Source organism: Neofelis nebulosa, chromosome 14 (assembly GCF_028018385.1).
Source record: "Neofelis nebulosa isolate mNeoNeb1 chromosome 14, mNeoNeb1.pri, whole genome shotgun sequence".
Classification (NCBI taxonomy): Eukaryota; Metazoa; Chordata; class Mammalia; order Carnivora; family Felidae; genus Neofelis; species Neofelis nebulosa.
The window spans coordinates 57675539-57694064 of NC_080795.1; the positions used below are offsets into that span (position 1 = coordinate 57675539).

At 31.7% G+C, this 18526-nt stretch overlaps 1 protein-coding gene across 6 annotated transcripts in view; it reads right to left on the reverse strand.

Annotated features, from left to right (window-relative positions):
* Nucleotides 1-18526, reverse strand: part of CSMD3 (CUB and Sushi multiple domains 3) — a 1263431-nt gene that overhangs the window by 711679 nt on the left and 533226 nt on the right. For 3 of the 6 annotated variants that reach the window (XM_058698869.1, XM_058698867.1, XM_058698871.1), the window contains 2 exons: nt 10324-10401; nt 2371-2458 (listed from right to left, as the gene is read on the reverse strand). In XM_058698869.1, the coding sequence (XP_058554852.1) occupies nt 2371-2458; nt 10324-10401 (166 nt within the window). The remainder of the gene's footprint in view (nt 1-2370; nt 2459-10323; nt 10402-18526) is intronic. The other 3 variants (XM_058698868.1, XM_058698873.1, XM_058698872.1) reach the window with 1 other exon arrangement.

An 18526-nucleotide genomic window follows, 5' to 3' on the forward strand; every position in this document is an offset into this window, starting at 1 on the left:
GAGAAACACACACAATCCAAAGCAGGCTCCAGGCTCTGAGCTGTCAGCACAGAGCCCTACGCGGGTCTCGAACTCAACAAACTGAGATCATTACCTGAGCCAAAGTCGGCCACTTAACTGACTGAGCCACCCAGTCGCCCCTGAATACTTATTTTTCTAAATGTTTGTTTATTTATTTTGAGAGAGAGAGAAAGAGCACGCAGGGGAAGGGCAGAGAGAGGAGGAGAAAGAGAATCCCAAGCAGGCTCCACACTCAGTGTAGAGTCGTACAAGGGTCTCCAACTCAAGACTGTGAGATCATGACCTAAACCTAAAACAAGAGTCAGACACAAACAACTCAGCTACCCAAGTGTCCCAATTGAATACTTATTTTGTCTCAAGCTGCATAATTACTACATGCATAAATCCTCTCATGTAATTTCCTCAACCAATGAAATAAGTACTATTCTCATTTTTAGATTTTTGGAAATAAGCTCTTAGAGAACACAAGTAGTTTATGGCAAGAATGGAATTCAAATGAAGTTAGTTTGACTTCAAAGCCTAAAGTAATATATGGACTAAATGGTCAGACTCTGGAATCAGGAAATAATAAGTTCAAATTTCAGTTCCACAAATTATCTGCTGTGTAAACAGGGCTTTAGTTTTCTCATTTGTAAAGTGGGGATAAAATAATAAATACCATATAAGATTTTATAATAAATAAAGAAGACATGTAAAAACAGAAAGTTGCTTATCATTTTGTAGTCTATAAAATATCACTTTTAATTATTGAGGCTGAGAAATTCAGTTGATTTTTAATAAAATCAATTTACTAAGATTAGAGTTTGACTAGATCTCAGATCTTTTAAATTTCTCTCATGTTTTTCTTCAAACATTATCATTTATATTAATTATGGGGCTGAGTAAATTAAGTTCTGTATTTCTTTGAGAAAATTACAATTGTATTAATGTGAAATCATATATTATCTTTTCTTCTACATGTATAGCAAAATGTAATTTTAAGTCATCTTGAAAGATCCACAGGGACAAAATTTCCATAAATCTCTATTCTAAGAATGATCTCCCCTACAACCTCCTGCAGGGATATTCTTTAGAGTATCATTTGTCCTTTATACAAATAATATACAGAAGTGTGTGTGGTAGGTATAATTATGGTCATTACCAATATTTTTTTACTAAATATAATTTATTGTCAAATCAGCTAACATACAGTATATACAGTGTAGTCTTGTATATACTGAGTATACTGTATATACTGTATGTTAGCTGATTTGACAATAAATTATTTTGGGGAGTAGATTCCCATGTTTCATCACTTACATACAACACCCAGGGCTCAACCCAACAAGTGCCCTCCTCAATGCCCGTTACCCATTCTTTTCACCCCCCAAGCCCCCTCAACTCTACGTTTGTTCTAAGTTTCTTACGGTTTGCCTCCCTCTATGTTTGAAACTATTTTTTTCTCCTTCCTTTCCCCCATATGTCTCATGGATATTTTGTAAAAATAAGTATTTGTGAATGTTAGTTAAATTATCATTTAATGTTTTACAGGATTTTTGGTATATTTTATTTATAAAATGCTACAATCAGAGGACTACTAAAATTTCAAGATTTTTAAAAATTATTATTTGATAGTTATGCAAATTAATGTCTACCACAGTATACTACTTTCATTCTCTTGGTTGTTAGTAACTTAATTTTGAATTAGTAAAATAAATACTAATTTTAAGACGGAGATAAAACATATTCATTTATGTATACTTCTGAAAAATACTTATGTTTATAGAATATTTGCAGGAAGATTTCATAGACAGTACCTCATTTTTTTTTAATGTTTATTTTTGAGAAAGAAGTAGAAAGAGTGTGCTACAGTGGGGAGGAAAACAGAGAGAGAAGAGGACAGAGGACCCAGAGTGGTCTCTGCACTGACAGCAGCGAGCCCATTGTGAGGCTTGAACTCACAAACCACGACAGCCTGGCAATACCTCATCTGAAACTCACCAGTATATGTGGTAAGTTCAATTTACATGTTACAGAACAGGAAACTCAGGCAGACAGAATTCAATGACTTACTCAAGATCAGACAGCCATTAAGCAGAATTTGAATTCTAACTCATGTCTTTCAAATCCAAAGCCCATGATTGTTCACTTACTACATGACAAGAAATTAACTGTTTAACTCCAGGAAAGCACCCTAATAAAGTTGGTGTGTAATTAGACACTTTAAAGTAATGGAATATTAATAGTAACAAATAAGATCCAGCTACCATTGTTTTCAATCACCCAGTCTTCAACTCCATAGTATTATTCTCTAATTTTAAATTAAACAAACTTCAACAAAATAATGAAATAAATAACATAAAATATTACCTAAAATCTGATCCAACTCTCTTCCCATTTTCTGGTTCTCCTGGATCTGGGCATAAATTGGAAGCTGTTTTGATACCTCCCTCATTTACTGTAACAACAGAAGAAAACAAAAGAATCAAAACACTTATGAATAGAAAATCAAGAAAAATGTTAATTGAAAAATTTACATAAAACATATTCTTATTTTTTAAATATCACTGTAGTTTAAATATATAAAGGTGAAATATAAATTTATAACCTAGTAATAAAGACAAAGCATTTTTTCTCTTAGTGGACCTATAAGTTTCATGTTCAACTTCAATGGCATACTATTCTGAATAGTAACACATTAATAGTTAACACTTTATTTTTAATTACTATCAAATTGTGAAGTCTCTGGGAATTCATTCCCAGGGTGTTAGTGTCAGAGTTTCCACTAATTATTGGCAGCAAAGAAGTCACTAACACTTATAATTGTGTCATTTGGGTACCTACTATTTTTAAGTTGCAATAGGAAAATAAGACCCTATGGGAAAAGTTGAAGATTATTAGCACTTCTTATCTGATATATACCAAAGCAGTGTGTCCTGCCAATGTTAAAGTAAAACTGTGGTTCTAATTACCAGGCATGTCCCTAAATTATGACATACTGCTGAAAACCAAATAATGGCTTTACCCTCTAGCCATTTACATGATTATGTTTCACTAGCCATCATACACATTCTCAGCACTTTATCCAGAACACTCAATTATTGAAAGATTTCTTAATATTTTCAATGAGTGTGATCACAAGGGGTAACCAGATCCCCAAGACAGATATCTTAATGCAAACGATTTTTAAACCTGATAGTTTTGAAATATGCGAGTGATATTGTTTCATAAATTCAATCTTGTAATGAACTAGAGAATAACTGCTACTTTGTTCTTTATCAACTTCTCTGCATTTTGAGGAAAGAATAGGACCTGAGTGGAGATTCCACAGAGAAAAAAAAGCAAAATTTTACAACGGTTCTCAACCTACGCTGTGGATCCAAACCACTTGTGGACATTTCTTTAGGGATGAAGATGCTTATTTCTACCTTTAGATATTCTAACACAATTACTCTAGGGTAGGACCCTGGGCATCAGTTTTTTCCCTGGTTTGGTTTTCAGTAATCCTTAAGGTGATTCTAATGTAAAGTCAATGTTGAGACCTACTGGTCTCCGGCATCATTTAGTTCAGATTGATCAATATGTTCAAACTGATTTATCAGATAACAAGATAACTATCAGATAATGTCCCAACAGTCATAGTTCTGGTAAAATTGTCATATTCTCAATTAGATAGGAAATTTTCCATTTGTGTCTTTCATTCTGTAAAAATCACTTTCCTAAATATCCCCAGCCAATATCCTTATTGACAACTTTATTACATATTCACTGATCCCTGCAAAATATGTGATAGTTTTACTTTTTTTGGTCTGCTTACTTGCTATTTCATTCCCTTTTATCTTTTTTTTTTATCATTCCCTTATTTTTGATCACTCTTTTACTTTAGACGACTCTCTTACTTTCTAGTGGACAAATTCAAAGGCATTGACCATGGTTCTCTATATTTTATATTTCACTCATGGCTTGAAAAAATTACCTCTTTGCTAACGAGTTCCAATACATGGTTTCATCATTTTTTCCCCAAGCTCATTCTTCCTCCTTCAGTGATCTCCTAAGTGACTCCACCGAAATATCCAGTTACCTCTTGTGCATGCTCAGATCCAATCTAATCACTGATGCTTTTGTACACTCCATTATCGTTCACCTCCAATCCACCTTGAGTACTAGAGGAGGACTAAACTTCCTCAAACACAGTTTTTATTAATGTTCTAATCTCCTATGATTTGAGATTTCTACTATATCAGTTTTATTTCCCACTAGTCACCAAGATGCTTCCATAACTCAATCCAAAGGTTTCTAAATCATTCTGCAATTTTACTAGTTAGCCATGTTCACCCCATGCTTTATTTATATTTTTTCCAAGTCTCCATGTTTTTCCTTTCTTCCTCCTTAGCTATCAAAATTCTATCTAGTTTTTAGACTCAGCCCAAGTCCCACTTTTTGCAAAATACAATCCTTAATTTTTCCAGATTATTCTAGTCCTTCAAATTACATAACATCGGAAATTTTATGTTTAGTTTTTAAATGATTTATCGTGTTATAGATTAGTAGTTTCCCATTCCTTAGTCATACATACAAAGAGATTATATACTTGATAAAGATAAGGGGAAAACAATTATTTTAAATACACCCAAAATGCCTAGATAGGTGTTAATAACCTCTGAGTAAATATGCCCTAGTAGTTTAATTAACAACAATATCTGGTGTATTGTTTTCAATGAATCAAGTATTTTCTATTGGAAGCACTCTCTTATCTTAAAATAGCTTTTGAAAAGGTTGGGGTTTATGTTATTTAAATGTGGCTTTTTGACATGGAATAGATATAAAGAAAGGAATGGCATGAAATGGGCTTAACTACTTTATTACAATCCAATGTATAACACAGATTACAAGTTAATTTAGAAGTGATCTATGAATACATTATTAGAAAATAAAAATTTTTTAATTCATTTTTTCCATTTCATCATTACCTCAAAATATAAGCCTGTGTTAATATAAATTTAAATAGTAGCTAATGCTTAACAGGGTACTGTGTCAGGAACTATTCTACATCATTCATCAACTCATTTAATATTCACAACAATCTAAAGGGTAGTTACTATTATTACACACTTCCTACAGGTGAGGAAACTATGGCAGGGAGAGGTTAAAAATGTTTCCAAAGTCATATCTGTTAGTTAGTGCCTTAATCTAGGTTTAAACCTTGGCATATTCATTCAAAAACTTCTATTGTTAAACCCGAAGCCCTCCATCCTGTCCAGAAATCTCACTAAGGCAAAATGGCATCACTAATTAAATTCAATCCTCTTTACCAAATGTTTTATCTTAAGATGCAGTGCACATAAATACTTTTTTACCATTTCACTTAATTAATTCATGTATTTATTTATTTATTTATTTATTCAGTTTATTTGGAAGTATCCTTTAAACCAGTTTTTGATTATCTGCAATAGGGGAAAGACTTTCCAATTTAAAATGTAAAGATAACGGGAGAGCTTCTGCATGATACGTGTATTTAATACTCTTTAAAACATTTAAACTAAAAAATAAAGAACAAAGTGTATAACATCTTATTTCTCTGAAGTATAGATATTTCATAATTGCCCACAGTTAGTTATACCAAGACATTCAAATGTAGTAGTTTTTATTCAAAAGTTGCTTTTTCTACACAATGCTATTTAAGCAATTGGACAGATCTATCCTGTTTACTTCTTTAAATGTGAGCAGTAATTCACAGAATGGTAAGAACAGGAGTGCTCTTTAAGAGTTTAAGTATGGGGCACCTGGGTGGCTCAGTCGATTGAGCGTCCATCTCTCGATTTCAGCTCAGGTCATGATCTCACGGTGCTTGGGACTGAGCCCCGTGTCAGGCTCTGCACTGAGAGCACTAAGCCTGCTTAGGATTCTCTCTCCCTCTCTCTGTGCCCCTTCCCTGCTCGCACTCTTTCTCTCACTCTCTCTCAAATATAAATAAATAAACATTTTTAAATAGTTTAATTACATGGACAGGGTGTTGCCTCTTGAAAAGAGTATCGTTATAGGGAGTATTCTTTTTTCTCTGAACTTTAAGAATATTTATTATACCTATTATTATTATTATTATTATTATTATTAATGCAACATGAGTTCTTTCTCACACACCAAAGTGGATAAAAGAGGAGAGGGCAAGTTTTATAGATTAAAAAAAAAAACAAATGGATTTGTAATTTCTTATAATACTGAAGTTATGGGTTTACAGGTTTATATGGGTTTATAAACAGGCTACAGTAGTCTTAATTAATTTACCACAATATTCCATGTTTGAACTTAAAAACATAAACTTAGCCAACATAAAATTATAATAGCCAGCATGTCACGAAATATTCTACATCTTTTACATGTATCAACTCATTTACTCTTCCCTACAATCTTTAGGGTAATTTTTTATAAGCAATTTATTTCTGAGATTCTGATTTTATATCACACAGAATTTACTCCAAAAATAAAAACAAATAGATTCTATAAAGAAGTTACCTCTATGTCACCTCACACAGCTGGTTACATTGCCACTTTTCTTAGACTCTTTTTTTTATATTAGATTTTAAAATTTTATTCCACCTTGTAAAATACAGCATTTCAGATCTTGTTCTGAAATCAACCATCATGGACGTTGACAGAATGTTAGTTTATACTACTATATAACCTACAAAGAGTTGACTCTTAACTCATTTAGCTTCCCAATAAAATGTTGGATCCTTGCCAGCTGAGACTATATTTTATTCACTCTTTTACCTTCTTAGTATAGCATGGTGCTACCTTGGAGAAATAGCTCACACAGAATTGTAGAATGAATAAATAACATGAAATGAATGATAGTATGGATTTGAAGATAAAATAAAATAATTATACATTTTGAGAAGCTTAGAGTCTTTTCATAATTCCATCTTAATACTTTAGAAGAACTAGTAGAAAAGTTAGTAACACTACTAGTTCATTAAGTTCAACATTTTAAAATACAAAAACATGTCTTTACCTTTAAAATTAAAAAAAAATCAATTTGTTTTCCATTTGCTGACAAACCTACCCTTTTGGGTGAAAAAACAAGGGAAACAACAAGGGATGGATAGAGGTTTTGGAGTTTGGATATTAATTTGGAATAAGAATCTAAGTTAGCATTCAAACACCCAAATGCTCCCCATGAAAACTACTGCCGTTTTCTGAATCTGTTATTAATTTGTTTCTTAGTTAAATTTTAAAGGCACTACTGTGGGAAGACGTGCTTTGGCAATGTGTATAGATCAGTCCTCCTCGCTTATGCTCACTTCTGGCGGTTCCAGTAATAGAATGGACTGTTTAAAAAAAAAAAACAAAACACATACACACAAGCTTTTTTGTTATTTTTTTTTTTCATTTGAAAGGTTTATAGGAGATAAAAATTGTCTCCTTTAAAAATTATTTGGCCCATGGGGTGTGTGGGTGGCTCAGTCGGTTAGGTGTCTGACTTCGGCTCAGGTCATGATCTCACAGCTCATGAGTTCGAGCCCTGCGTCGGGTTCTGTGCTGACAGCTCAGAGCCTGAAGCCTGCTTCGGAGTCTGTGTTTCCCTCTCTCTCTTCCCCTCCCCTCCCCTCTCTCAAAAAAAATATTAAAAAAAAAAAAAAAAAGATGAAACTGATATGCTCCCTTCCCTGAGGTGTTGCTCTTCCAGAGAAGACAGGCAGAGTGACAGATAATTTCAATACTTATATGAATACCTGCTTCTCATTCTGTGTCTCCCTCTCTCTCTGCTCCTCCCCTGCTTGCGCTCTGCCTTTCTCTGTCTCTCAAAAATGAATGTAAAAAAAATTTTTTTTAATTATTTGGCCCTGTGTTGAATAAATGATATCAGAGAGATGAAGACCCAAATGCTTACTTGTTAACCACTAAATAATAATGACAAAAATTAAAACAATACAATCCTTTTCTATAAACAACCATAGAGAATGTAGTTTTGATATTAGTTAGGAGTTATTTGAAAAAAATGCACTGAAATGAAATGTCATATAATGCTGATGTATTATTTTGTGACTATAAGAAATTGGCAATACATAATTTGTTTTTATTTAATTGTGATTTAAAAAAATGTGAAAAATCACAATTTTTTTATCTTTTACACAAAATGTAATAGATAAATGCAAATTATGCTTTAAAATTATGAAATAAATTAACATTTATTGCTTCACAATTAACTTTTTTTTCCTCATTAACTTTTCTTCTCCCAATTTTAAAACCAATATTCTTTAAATAAAATATTTTTAAAAGAATTAGGTTTTTTCTCTGGGGTACCTTTGTGGCTGGCGCAGCTGGCCGGGCATCTGACTGGATTTCAGTTCAGGCCATGATCTCATGGTCTGTGGATTGGAGCCCCGTGTCAGACTCCACACTGACAGCACAGAGTCTGCTTTGAATTCTCTCACCTTCCTTCTCTCTTCCCCTACCCTGTCTGAATTTCCCAGGACATCTGAAAGCTCAGAGTATGCAGCACATAACATTTGTATAGCCAAAAGGAAGAAAGGGTGAACCAGCAGAATTTATAATTCTACTTAGAATTCCAAAACAAATATACTGGCCAAAACATTAGAAAAAAGGTAGTAAACCTACTGTTTAAGTCTGAAAAGACTTAACTTTTATTTCATATTGACATGATGAAATTTGGTAGGTCAGAATATTCATCTAATAACTTCTTTCCATTTATATGTCCTATTGTAGGAAAAATGCCTTTCCAAAATGTTTTTAACAATTAATATATGAAAAATTACTCTAACACTATTTCCCTGAAATGGGTAGATATGTTTTTAACCCCCCAAAATAGAATAAGAAATTATAATCATATAGCTAAATACTTTGTAATGAATTATTTAGTGCTTTGTAAAATGTAATCTAATTTGATCAATGATTTCCTACTTATATCTGCTATTTTTGGCTTAGTATTCTCAAATCTAACAAAATGTAAAATCACATTTTAAAATTATTACACTTTAAAGTGTTTGATCACATACAGGCTCTGAGTTTTTTTGATAATTGATGTAATTGCTCAAATTCTGTCATTTACCGTTATACATACAAGTCACTAAACATGAAGATAAAATCCTTTTCTGATATAACCATAATGAATAATCATTGTTAAAGAAATAGCTATAAACTCATTTCATCAGATTAATTGGAACTGAATAAAATAATAATGCTAAAATATATTCCTGTTAAAATATAACATATGCTATTTTAATAATCTTATTAACTATCAATGTATCATTAGAGAAGTCAAATGTGTCATGAATGGTTTCTTTCAAAATTATATATATATATATATATGTGTGTGTGTACACACACACATATATATATATATATATATATATGCACGATAAGGTAGAAAATTTTTTCAAACTGCTATTGATTTATAATACAAATCCAAAAAAAATTTTTTTGTTTATAGTAATATATATGATTGCCCTAATTCAGTGATTCTTAATTTGAGATTCAAGGGTGAACTTCAGATGATCTATAAATCCATGAATTTTTTTTAAGTTTATTTTTATTTATTTTGAGAGAGTGATAGAGAAGCAAGTTGGGGAAGGGCAGAAAGAGAGGAAGAAGGAATCCCAAGCAGTCTCTGCACCCTCCACACAGAGCCTGATGTGGGGCTAGAGCTCGCTAACTGTGAGATCATGACCTGAGCTGAAGTCAAAAGCCCAACTCTTAAGTGACTGAGCCACCTAGCCACCCCTAAATCTCTGAATGTTAAGCAAAATTGTGTATAAGGCAACACATAAATAAGTGTACTTCAGGCCACCTTGTTATTTTCAAGAAAAAGCAAAAGTTAATTCTATAGTCAACTAATTAATTTACAAAAGAGCTGACTTAAAGGGTGTGGATAACTTAATTTAAATTGAGGATATATTTTTCTCTTAAATGAAAAATTACCATTAAAATAAATTTTTTCCCTAGAAAAATAATTATGTCAAACAAAAATCCTTATAAGAAATCACCAATTTAAAAACTTTCACTATTTTTTTTTTAATCTCACATCCTAGAATTACAAAACTAGAATGCTCTCAACATACTAGCTCAAAGAATGTTTTTACGTCTGAAACAGCGTCAGCTTGGGAGCTCCCCACATCAATCCATTAACTCAATACACATTTAAATACAAGAAAATATTGAATAATAATCATGCATGTTATATAGGTATTAATGCAGTTAATTTGGTAAATACACAAACATTTTAAAAGAACACACACAAACAACACAGACACCACAAACTTCACTCTTGCACTAGAGAAAGTAACAAAAAAGGAGTACACTCACAGATAGAAAACTTGTTGCTGTTGTCTTTCCCTGGAAACAATTTAAATCCTCTAGATTTAAAATCTATGGCCTTTTTCACTAGTTAAGAAAACAAACAAAAACATGTATCAGGATATACAATTTTAAAATAAAATTCAAGTTAACAAATTTTGTTAGCATTAAATTATCCAAGTTAAAGAAACTGCTTTCTTAAGCCTGACATAGGGTACCCAGAAGAAAATTTAAAAAAAAAAGAAAAAAAGAAAATACAGCAATATAATCACTGAGTAGTAAAATACCAAGCAGTACAGAAAGAGTTTAAGTGTTCTATAGGGAAAATCCTGGATATATGGGTAGATAGGTTTTTAAATACTATGCAAGTTTTTATAGGAGAGCAAAATACTACCAGTTTATTATAACTTCAATCCATCAAATTGTATGGAAAAATTAAACTAGGAAAATAAAAATACTGAGATATTATAAAAGTTTGAAAGATTTAATGAACTTGGTTCTTAAACTAATATAGTTTTTAGGTAATTTACCTTAAGTGGAATATTAGGATACATTTAAGAAAATGGTATAATTGAAAAAACTTAAAATATATTATAGTATTTCTGCCAATAACCATTTTCTTTCATAATCATTGCCTTAACATTATGATTGATGCCCATCCACAATCTATAAAATTTATAAACGTGAACTACCTCTATTTGGAGTTCATCTGAAATATTGCTATTGTTTTTGATATTATGATATTGAAAGCCAATATCATAGGAGGCTGGTATATTTCCTGTGTATTGTACTAAAATAGACATGACTAGATTTACTTAAAAGATAAATTCAATGAAGTAACTGATATATTTTAAAAATATTTTTTCAAGTATTTTGAATGAAGGAAAAGAAGTATTAGTCTTTTAAGAATAAATTACTAGATTCACTACAGTTTCTATGTACTTTTTAAGTCATAAACAATGACACCAAGTGAAATAAAGGAAATCTATTTAATTGAAACCCCACCCGTGAAAAAAAAGTTATGCAACCTGATCTAATATTTAAATATCAATTCTTTTTTTAAAAAACAGCATGAATAAGAATGCAAGGTATATATTTAACTTCTTCAATTATAATTTAGAAATTTTTACATATTGCTTTTTATAAGATTTATAGGCTAGGGATTATTACATCAGGCAACTAGGTTTTGTTCATGCCATGAATTGAAAAGAAGGAAAACTGACTTTTGTTAGATGGTTTAAAACAACCATTTCACAAAATCTTATCTGCTATTTTACCCACTTAGTTCAAATCATGAGTATTTTATTGGTTTTTAAACATTTTAAGGTGATTTATTTCCTCAAAATTAGAAAGGTAGAGAAAGGGTCTGATGAGTTACTGGAATATATAGTTATGGACTATCTATACACACTGTTATAAAAAATAAGGAAATGACCAGTAAAGCAAGATTTGAGACCTGATTCTTAGCAAATTATTAGTTGTGTGATTTTGGACAAGAATCTTTTTACCTCAGTCTCTTCTCTTACAATAAGAAGCTAGGGGTAGATGACAGCTCAGCCATTTGACAGTTCTGAGATTCTTATCAGAAAAAAGAAATAACCACCTCTCTCTCTCAAATCGTGCTTGTGTTATAATTCTCTTCTACACCTCCATCCCCATGGTGAGCCAGAGGTTAATTCTACTGGAGTATTCAACTGCTCTAAATTTAGCTCTCCCACTTGTGAATTTTCCTGCTTTCTTAAAATTCTTCTTAATAAAATGGGCATTTTGTGTTTTGAGGCACATTTCTGGATAATCCCAATCCAAACACGAATTGTAAGTAGGAATTCTAACTCTACCTTCCTCTGCACTGTAACATTTGACTTCAACAACTGCAGGTGAGTCTGAAGATTTCATGAGAATTTTCACACAAGATCTGGAATTCTTTGAGAAATAAAGATAAATAAATGAAACAATTGTAAACCCAGAGGCGAAAATTGAAGACAGTTCAGAGGATGAAAAAAGATCACTTCTATAACGTGTAACTGGGACTGAAGAACTTTGAAAACTACAGTGGTAGAGTGTGTGTGTGTTTGTGTGTGTGTGTGTGTGTGTGTGTGTGTGTGTGTGTGTGTGTGTGTGTGTGAGTGAAGGTTTATGAGGGGTGCTTAAGGTGATTATTCGGTTGGGTGAAGTCAGGAACAATGTGTATCTAAGAAAGCATCACCTCAGACCAAGGAGTTCTAGTTTTCTGGTTCTAAAGGGACCTAGCTTTATTACTATTTTTAAAAAAAAAACCAACTCATTTTTCATTTTAAATTGAAGAAAACAGTCCATCTTTTTAAAACATATTACAATGTAATACAGATGCAGAAGATGGAAGGCCAGGAGAATATCTGTTTTAGAAGAAAAAAAGAATGGAAAATAACAGAAAATTTAAACCCACCAAAAAAATTTAAAGTTAAACAGCAAACACATACTTTGTTGGTTTTTTTTTTATGATTTCAAGAATATAATATATATATCACTTTATAAATAAACTGAAAGGACAAATATTTCAAGTACCAACTGCAAAAACCCTCTTCTAAATTGTATATTGATGAAATGGTAAATCTCAAGTATATGCCATAAAATGTGCACTTTATTATGCATTCCCAGGTATATGTATGAAATAACATACCATTAAGCAATGAGTGCTTCTAAGTAAATACAACTTATCATGAAATTGACCTGATCTTTTCAACAGGTGTATTTCAGTAACGAGCACTTAAAATTTATTTTATCATAGAGATAAATTAAAATATGTTGTGGGCTTTTATGCAAGTTAAGAAAATGTTAAATGATGGTATGTTGTTTGTGGCCATTCCTTTCACTGTACTCTGAGCTTCTCAAAGGCTGAAACGTGGAACTTCTATGAGTGTGTGATTGAATGAATATCTGCAGTGTCGCCAATCCTGGCTCATTTAACCAAAGACATTTTGTCGAGAGTATTTCTTTTATTAATCATAAATGAGAAGGGGGAAAGTGAAAAATGAATGAATATTCAAGTAGAAGTATGTTCATGTATAAAGCTATTTTTAAATCCATAATAACTATGTATGTTCTAATACTTTTATTAAAAATGTCATTAAATGCAAGACATGTAGACATGTGCACAAATATCTATTTCCTTTGTTTTCTTCTGTCTTCACATGCTAAGCAATTTTGGGTCATTTTTATTTATTGCTTTTTTGGTTTGACTTAAGCATCATGGAAATATTCTAAAATATAAACAAACTCTGGCAGAAAGGAAGATATTAGGGCAACAATCAAATTCACTTTTAAGTTGTAAGCTCTGAACACAAGAAAAATCATTTTGTGAGTCTGTAAATCTTTGCTATATAAACCACTGTAGGGGATTAACACTGCAGTATTTTTAAGATCTATTACTGTTCTATCATCTTCAAAATCAATTTGAATTCTAAGACGCATTTTAAAAATTACCTAAAAATGGTGATTGATGTTTCTTAAAATGCATGTAACGTCCATGTTAATCAGTTGAAGTTACTTATTTGAAATTATTTCATTAATTTAGATTTCAATGCCTATTATTAACATTAACCATACATACACATACATGGATAAAGAATTTGATTTTGTTCAAACATTAATGTGTGTGTGTGCGCGTGTTTGTGTGTGTGCGCGCGCGTGCGTGTTTGGAACAGGCAGCCTATGACTTTATTTTTATGTTAGAGAATCTTTACTAGTGTAACCTGAGAACATGTGGTATTACTAGCAGAAAATCAATTGGAAGGTAGTAGATTTCACGCTGGTGCCAGTGTTTAATGTTAGAAAATTCACCATATCACACAGATGTGATAGAGGGAATTCAACCATTAGTTGGAGGTTTGGAAAAGATGATCTTTAACTGTTCTGTCACTATGCTTCTAAAACTTATAATCATAAAACATCTCCTGGCCTCAAATTTCTTAATTGAAAATTAATAAACTCCTCACTACATAATCTCAAGAGTCATATACCTATAATTTTATAACCATATTTTTAAATTCTATTTCATTGCTACATATAGACAATATGTAATTTTGCAGAACTTTTTTACCTTTGAAAAAGAAAAAACAGACATGTTTAGTATTATGGAGAACAGTTTTTCACTGGAAAAATCTATTCCAGATTTCTATGGGATTCTAGTAAAATAACAATTGCATTACTTATTAAGTGTTATCTTTCATTTTCTACCGAGGTTATATTCTAACACAATAATAAAAATGAAACAATGCAATATTGTTTATTATTGTAAACATCCAAATTTGTAGCGTTTATTTTATAATAATTTATCTTGCAAGTGTCCGTAGCTGTATTATAAATTGATGATTAAGTCAGATTACAATGCTTCCAGAAAGTAAAGCACTCTTTTGAGAAAGTAAGGTATTTTTATCTTATTGATTTGGTGGGGTGGGGGTGGAGGGAAGGGGGAGTTACTTTTGTTTCATCTTAACTTTTCAAATGTACGATAATACCTTTGTCTGCTTTTGTTCTGTGTTTGATATCATGGTTTCTATACGGGGTATAAAATTTTAATTCTTTATCTTGAATTAATTACGATCCTATTTTTATCTTTACACTCAATAAATAAACTACACTAATACAATTCCTTTGGGTTTTATTTTGGTTATTAAGGGGTGCCTAGGTGGCCCAGTCCATCACACATCCGACTTTGGCTCAGGTCATGATCTCTTGGTTCATGGATTCAAGCCCTATGGTGGGCTCTGTGCTGACAGCTCAGAGCCTGGAGCCTGCTTCAAATTCTTAGTCTCCTTCCCTCTCTGCCCCTCCCCTGCTCTCTCGCAAAAATAAATAAAAACATTAAAAAACACCCTAATATGTATGGGGTGTCTGATTTAGAGAATATAGCACATATCACTATTGACAGTAGATTCATTTCCATCAGTACTAAGAAATATAACCAATCATCGGCTAGGAATTTAATTACAGATCAACTGAACGTTAAAGAATGGTGTGTTATTTGTGGCATTTCTCCCATGCGGCTAGGTGTTGGGAGACCTGTGTTCTAGTCCCAAAACACAGGGGACAAGTGGTTTAACTTCTCTATTCATTTTTAAGAGATTCATTCATTTATCTAGGTGAAGAATTTGGACCAAAGGGAGAAGGAAAGACTGATGTATTCTCAATTCTATCCCCAAATTCAAAATATATTCAGAGATTATACAAGTACTGAACTACGTTAAGAGAATACATTGTTTGTTTAAAAGTGAATGGTGGCTCCATGCAACATTGAAATTTAACACCTTTTTTTCTAAATCCTCTAGTTTCAACTTATTTAGCATGACGGCTGCTAATTGGTCATTCCTTCCACTTTATCCTTGGAAGAAGAAAGATGGGGACACTATACTGACACCAGGTAGTATTCTTGCAGTGTCTCCTTTACCATCTTTCATGTAAGACTTACAACTGGATACAAATTTCTGCAAAAATAATTTTGCATTATAAATATTTCTATAGAAATTAGAGGTATTTTGCAATTAGGTCATGTTTCTGGATTATACACTATAAAGGCATAATAGAAAATTCAGCAACACATTAGTAAGTTGCTTATGAATCTTTGTAAAAAGGATTTTACTTCACAATAATTTAAAAGAAGAGAAATAATACTGGCCACCATTTGATGAAAAAGGCAGTGATGTAACTAAGCGTGTTCAAAAGCACTTAAAAACTCATTTATAGAGACTTATGTATTAAGCATATGCAAGATTCAAACTATTCTCAAATTTAAAGTGATGGATCTGGATTAAATTTAGTAAGAAACTATACATATATTTTATTCTGTAAACCTACCATATTATCCCTTTTAAAATTACTAGGAATAAATATGGTTCAGACACTCCAATTTTCTAAATCCCTAAACTTTTGATTTTTGCTACTCCGCTAACTTATGGCTAGCACTTTATTCTGCATATAAAGTGTATAAATATAAATTTATGTGTTGCCCAATTTTTAGTTGAAAGAAAATTTACAATTATATATTGTACCACTATGCTTAAATTCTACAACAAATTTCAAGTATTGGAACATAGCAAGAGTTTAACAAATGTTAGTTATTTTTATTATTGTTGTTGCCAGTTACAATGCTAAGAACTAATCAGTTTCAGAGGCTAATACAATTGGGGCTGCAATATTCTAAAAAAATAAATAAATTAACTATTCTGTGTTATGTCTTTTTCACTGTATGGACATGGTAGGTACATAAGTTTATGTTAAATCATCTACTTTCCCTGGGTTTCTAACTTAAATTGTTAGATGTGTATCTCCCTACATCCTTTAACCAAAAGAGTAAATTTAATAAAAAATATATAGACACATCCCTAGATATATGATCATACTCGTTTTTATAAACACAGGTATACTAACTCAGCATATTTAAGGCATCCTTGTGACAGGCCCATTTCATTTTCACTTTTACAAAAAAAAAAAAAAGATTCTTAAGCTATAGGTCTAAAAGTTTTAATGAGATCAACCTAGACCTTAGATATTGAAATCTTATTTTTCAATCATTTCAGATTGAGAAAAAAAGTATAATTTTTTTTAACTTGGAAAATTAAACAGAGTGACCAGAGTGGAAAAGACACATCGTACTTTATAAAAGCAATTTGCTAATTTTCACAGGTCTTCTGACTTAAATTAGTTTTGTTGCTTTTTACTTGATACACTGGATGGACTAAATAATTGGTTGAAGAAAATCACACAGCTAATTACTGGATAAGGACTCTAAAATTTGATATGGGCTTTCTTCTCTCCCAGAAATGGAACAAATTCAGGAATCCAAAACACTGGTATAGATACCAGCAGACGCATCTGCATTGCCTGGCGTAACAGGTCTTACAGTTATGGTATGCCGTAAAATGTCAGCATTATAAAAGAAATGTGGAATTTTTTATATTCTCTTTAGGGATTCTTATAACTGGCATAATAAAAGTCACCATATGAGAAGACTCACCAATGGTGAGTTCACAGACATTTTTAACACTTTTAAAACTGTCTCAACCTTTGTTTTCATCTTTTTTTTTGATAGTTTCAAATGAAATTTTTATTATCTTTAGTCCTACAATTAAATATTAAGATCCACTCCATTCATTTAACTAGCCCCCCCTTTTTTTTGGATATATTCTTTGAATAGAAATGATTTTCTAGTTGTTTGGTTTGTAATTTCTGTTCTCTTTGCATAAATTCATTTTATTAAGGATAATATAGCTAAAAGTATTAACATTAAAAAAATAACTTTTTTTTTTTTTTTTTTTTTTTAGTGGGACGGTTAGGGTAGCCCTGGTTTGTGAAGGGATGCCTTAGGAAATACAAAGATTAGGCAAAACTTCTCAAATAATATCAACAAAAACATATATATGTATATATATATATATACATGTATATATATATGTATATATATATATACATGCATGTATATATATATATATATCTGCAGGTTTATAAAAAACTTTTTCTTATGCAAAATAAAGTAATTTTGTGTCCCATATTTGTTTTACACTTAACAGCACAGGTCACTTATATATACTACAATGCCTTCCAATAAGAAACTAATTGGGAAAAAGCAACTGTTTGAATAATAATGACCACAGTTAATGAATATCTTCAGACTGAAGCAGTGGTATATATTCTTCGACTACAAATATCACTAGTGCAGTGAATAATTTCAAGTAAAAAATCCAGTATTTGAAACCGGTAACAATATTACTTTAATCAGTAACAATATTTCCTCATCTCTCTGATTTCAGATTATTATATTTTATCTAACTTCTTTGCTGGAAGCCTTGGTATCGCTACCTGGAATCTGCCTAAAACAAGCAAAGATGGGCTGGAGGAGTTGTATTTGATGCAGAGTTATTCTGCTAAAGAAATGATGTTAAGGAAGCAAACAACTGGTCATCACCCATCTATGTTGTATATTATCTACATGCCTTTCCAGCTCTATCCTCTTCCTTGTTTTTTGTGCCAAAGATCGATCTGAATAGGCTACATCCTGCCACACAAATTGGGGCATCATCTAGCAGTGCTGGCATTAACTAGAGCCTTATTACAAAAGCAAATTACCCAGCCTTACCCTTGACCTACTGAATTAGAATTTACGGTTTAATAAGATTCCCCGATGACCTTTACACGCGTTTAACTTTGTGACGCACTGGATTGCATCAACAGATGCTCT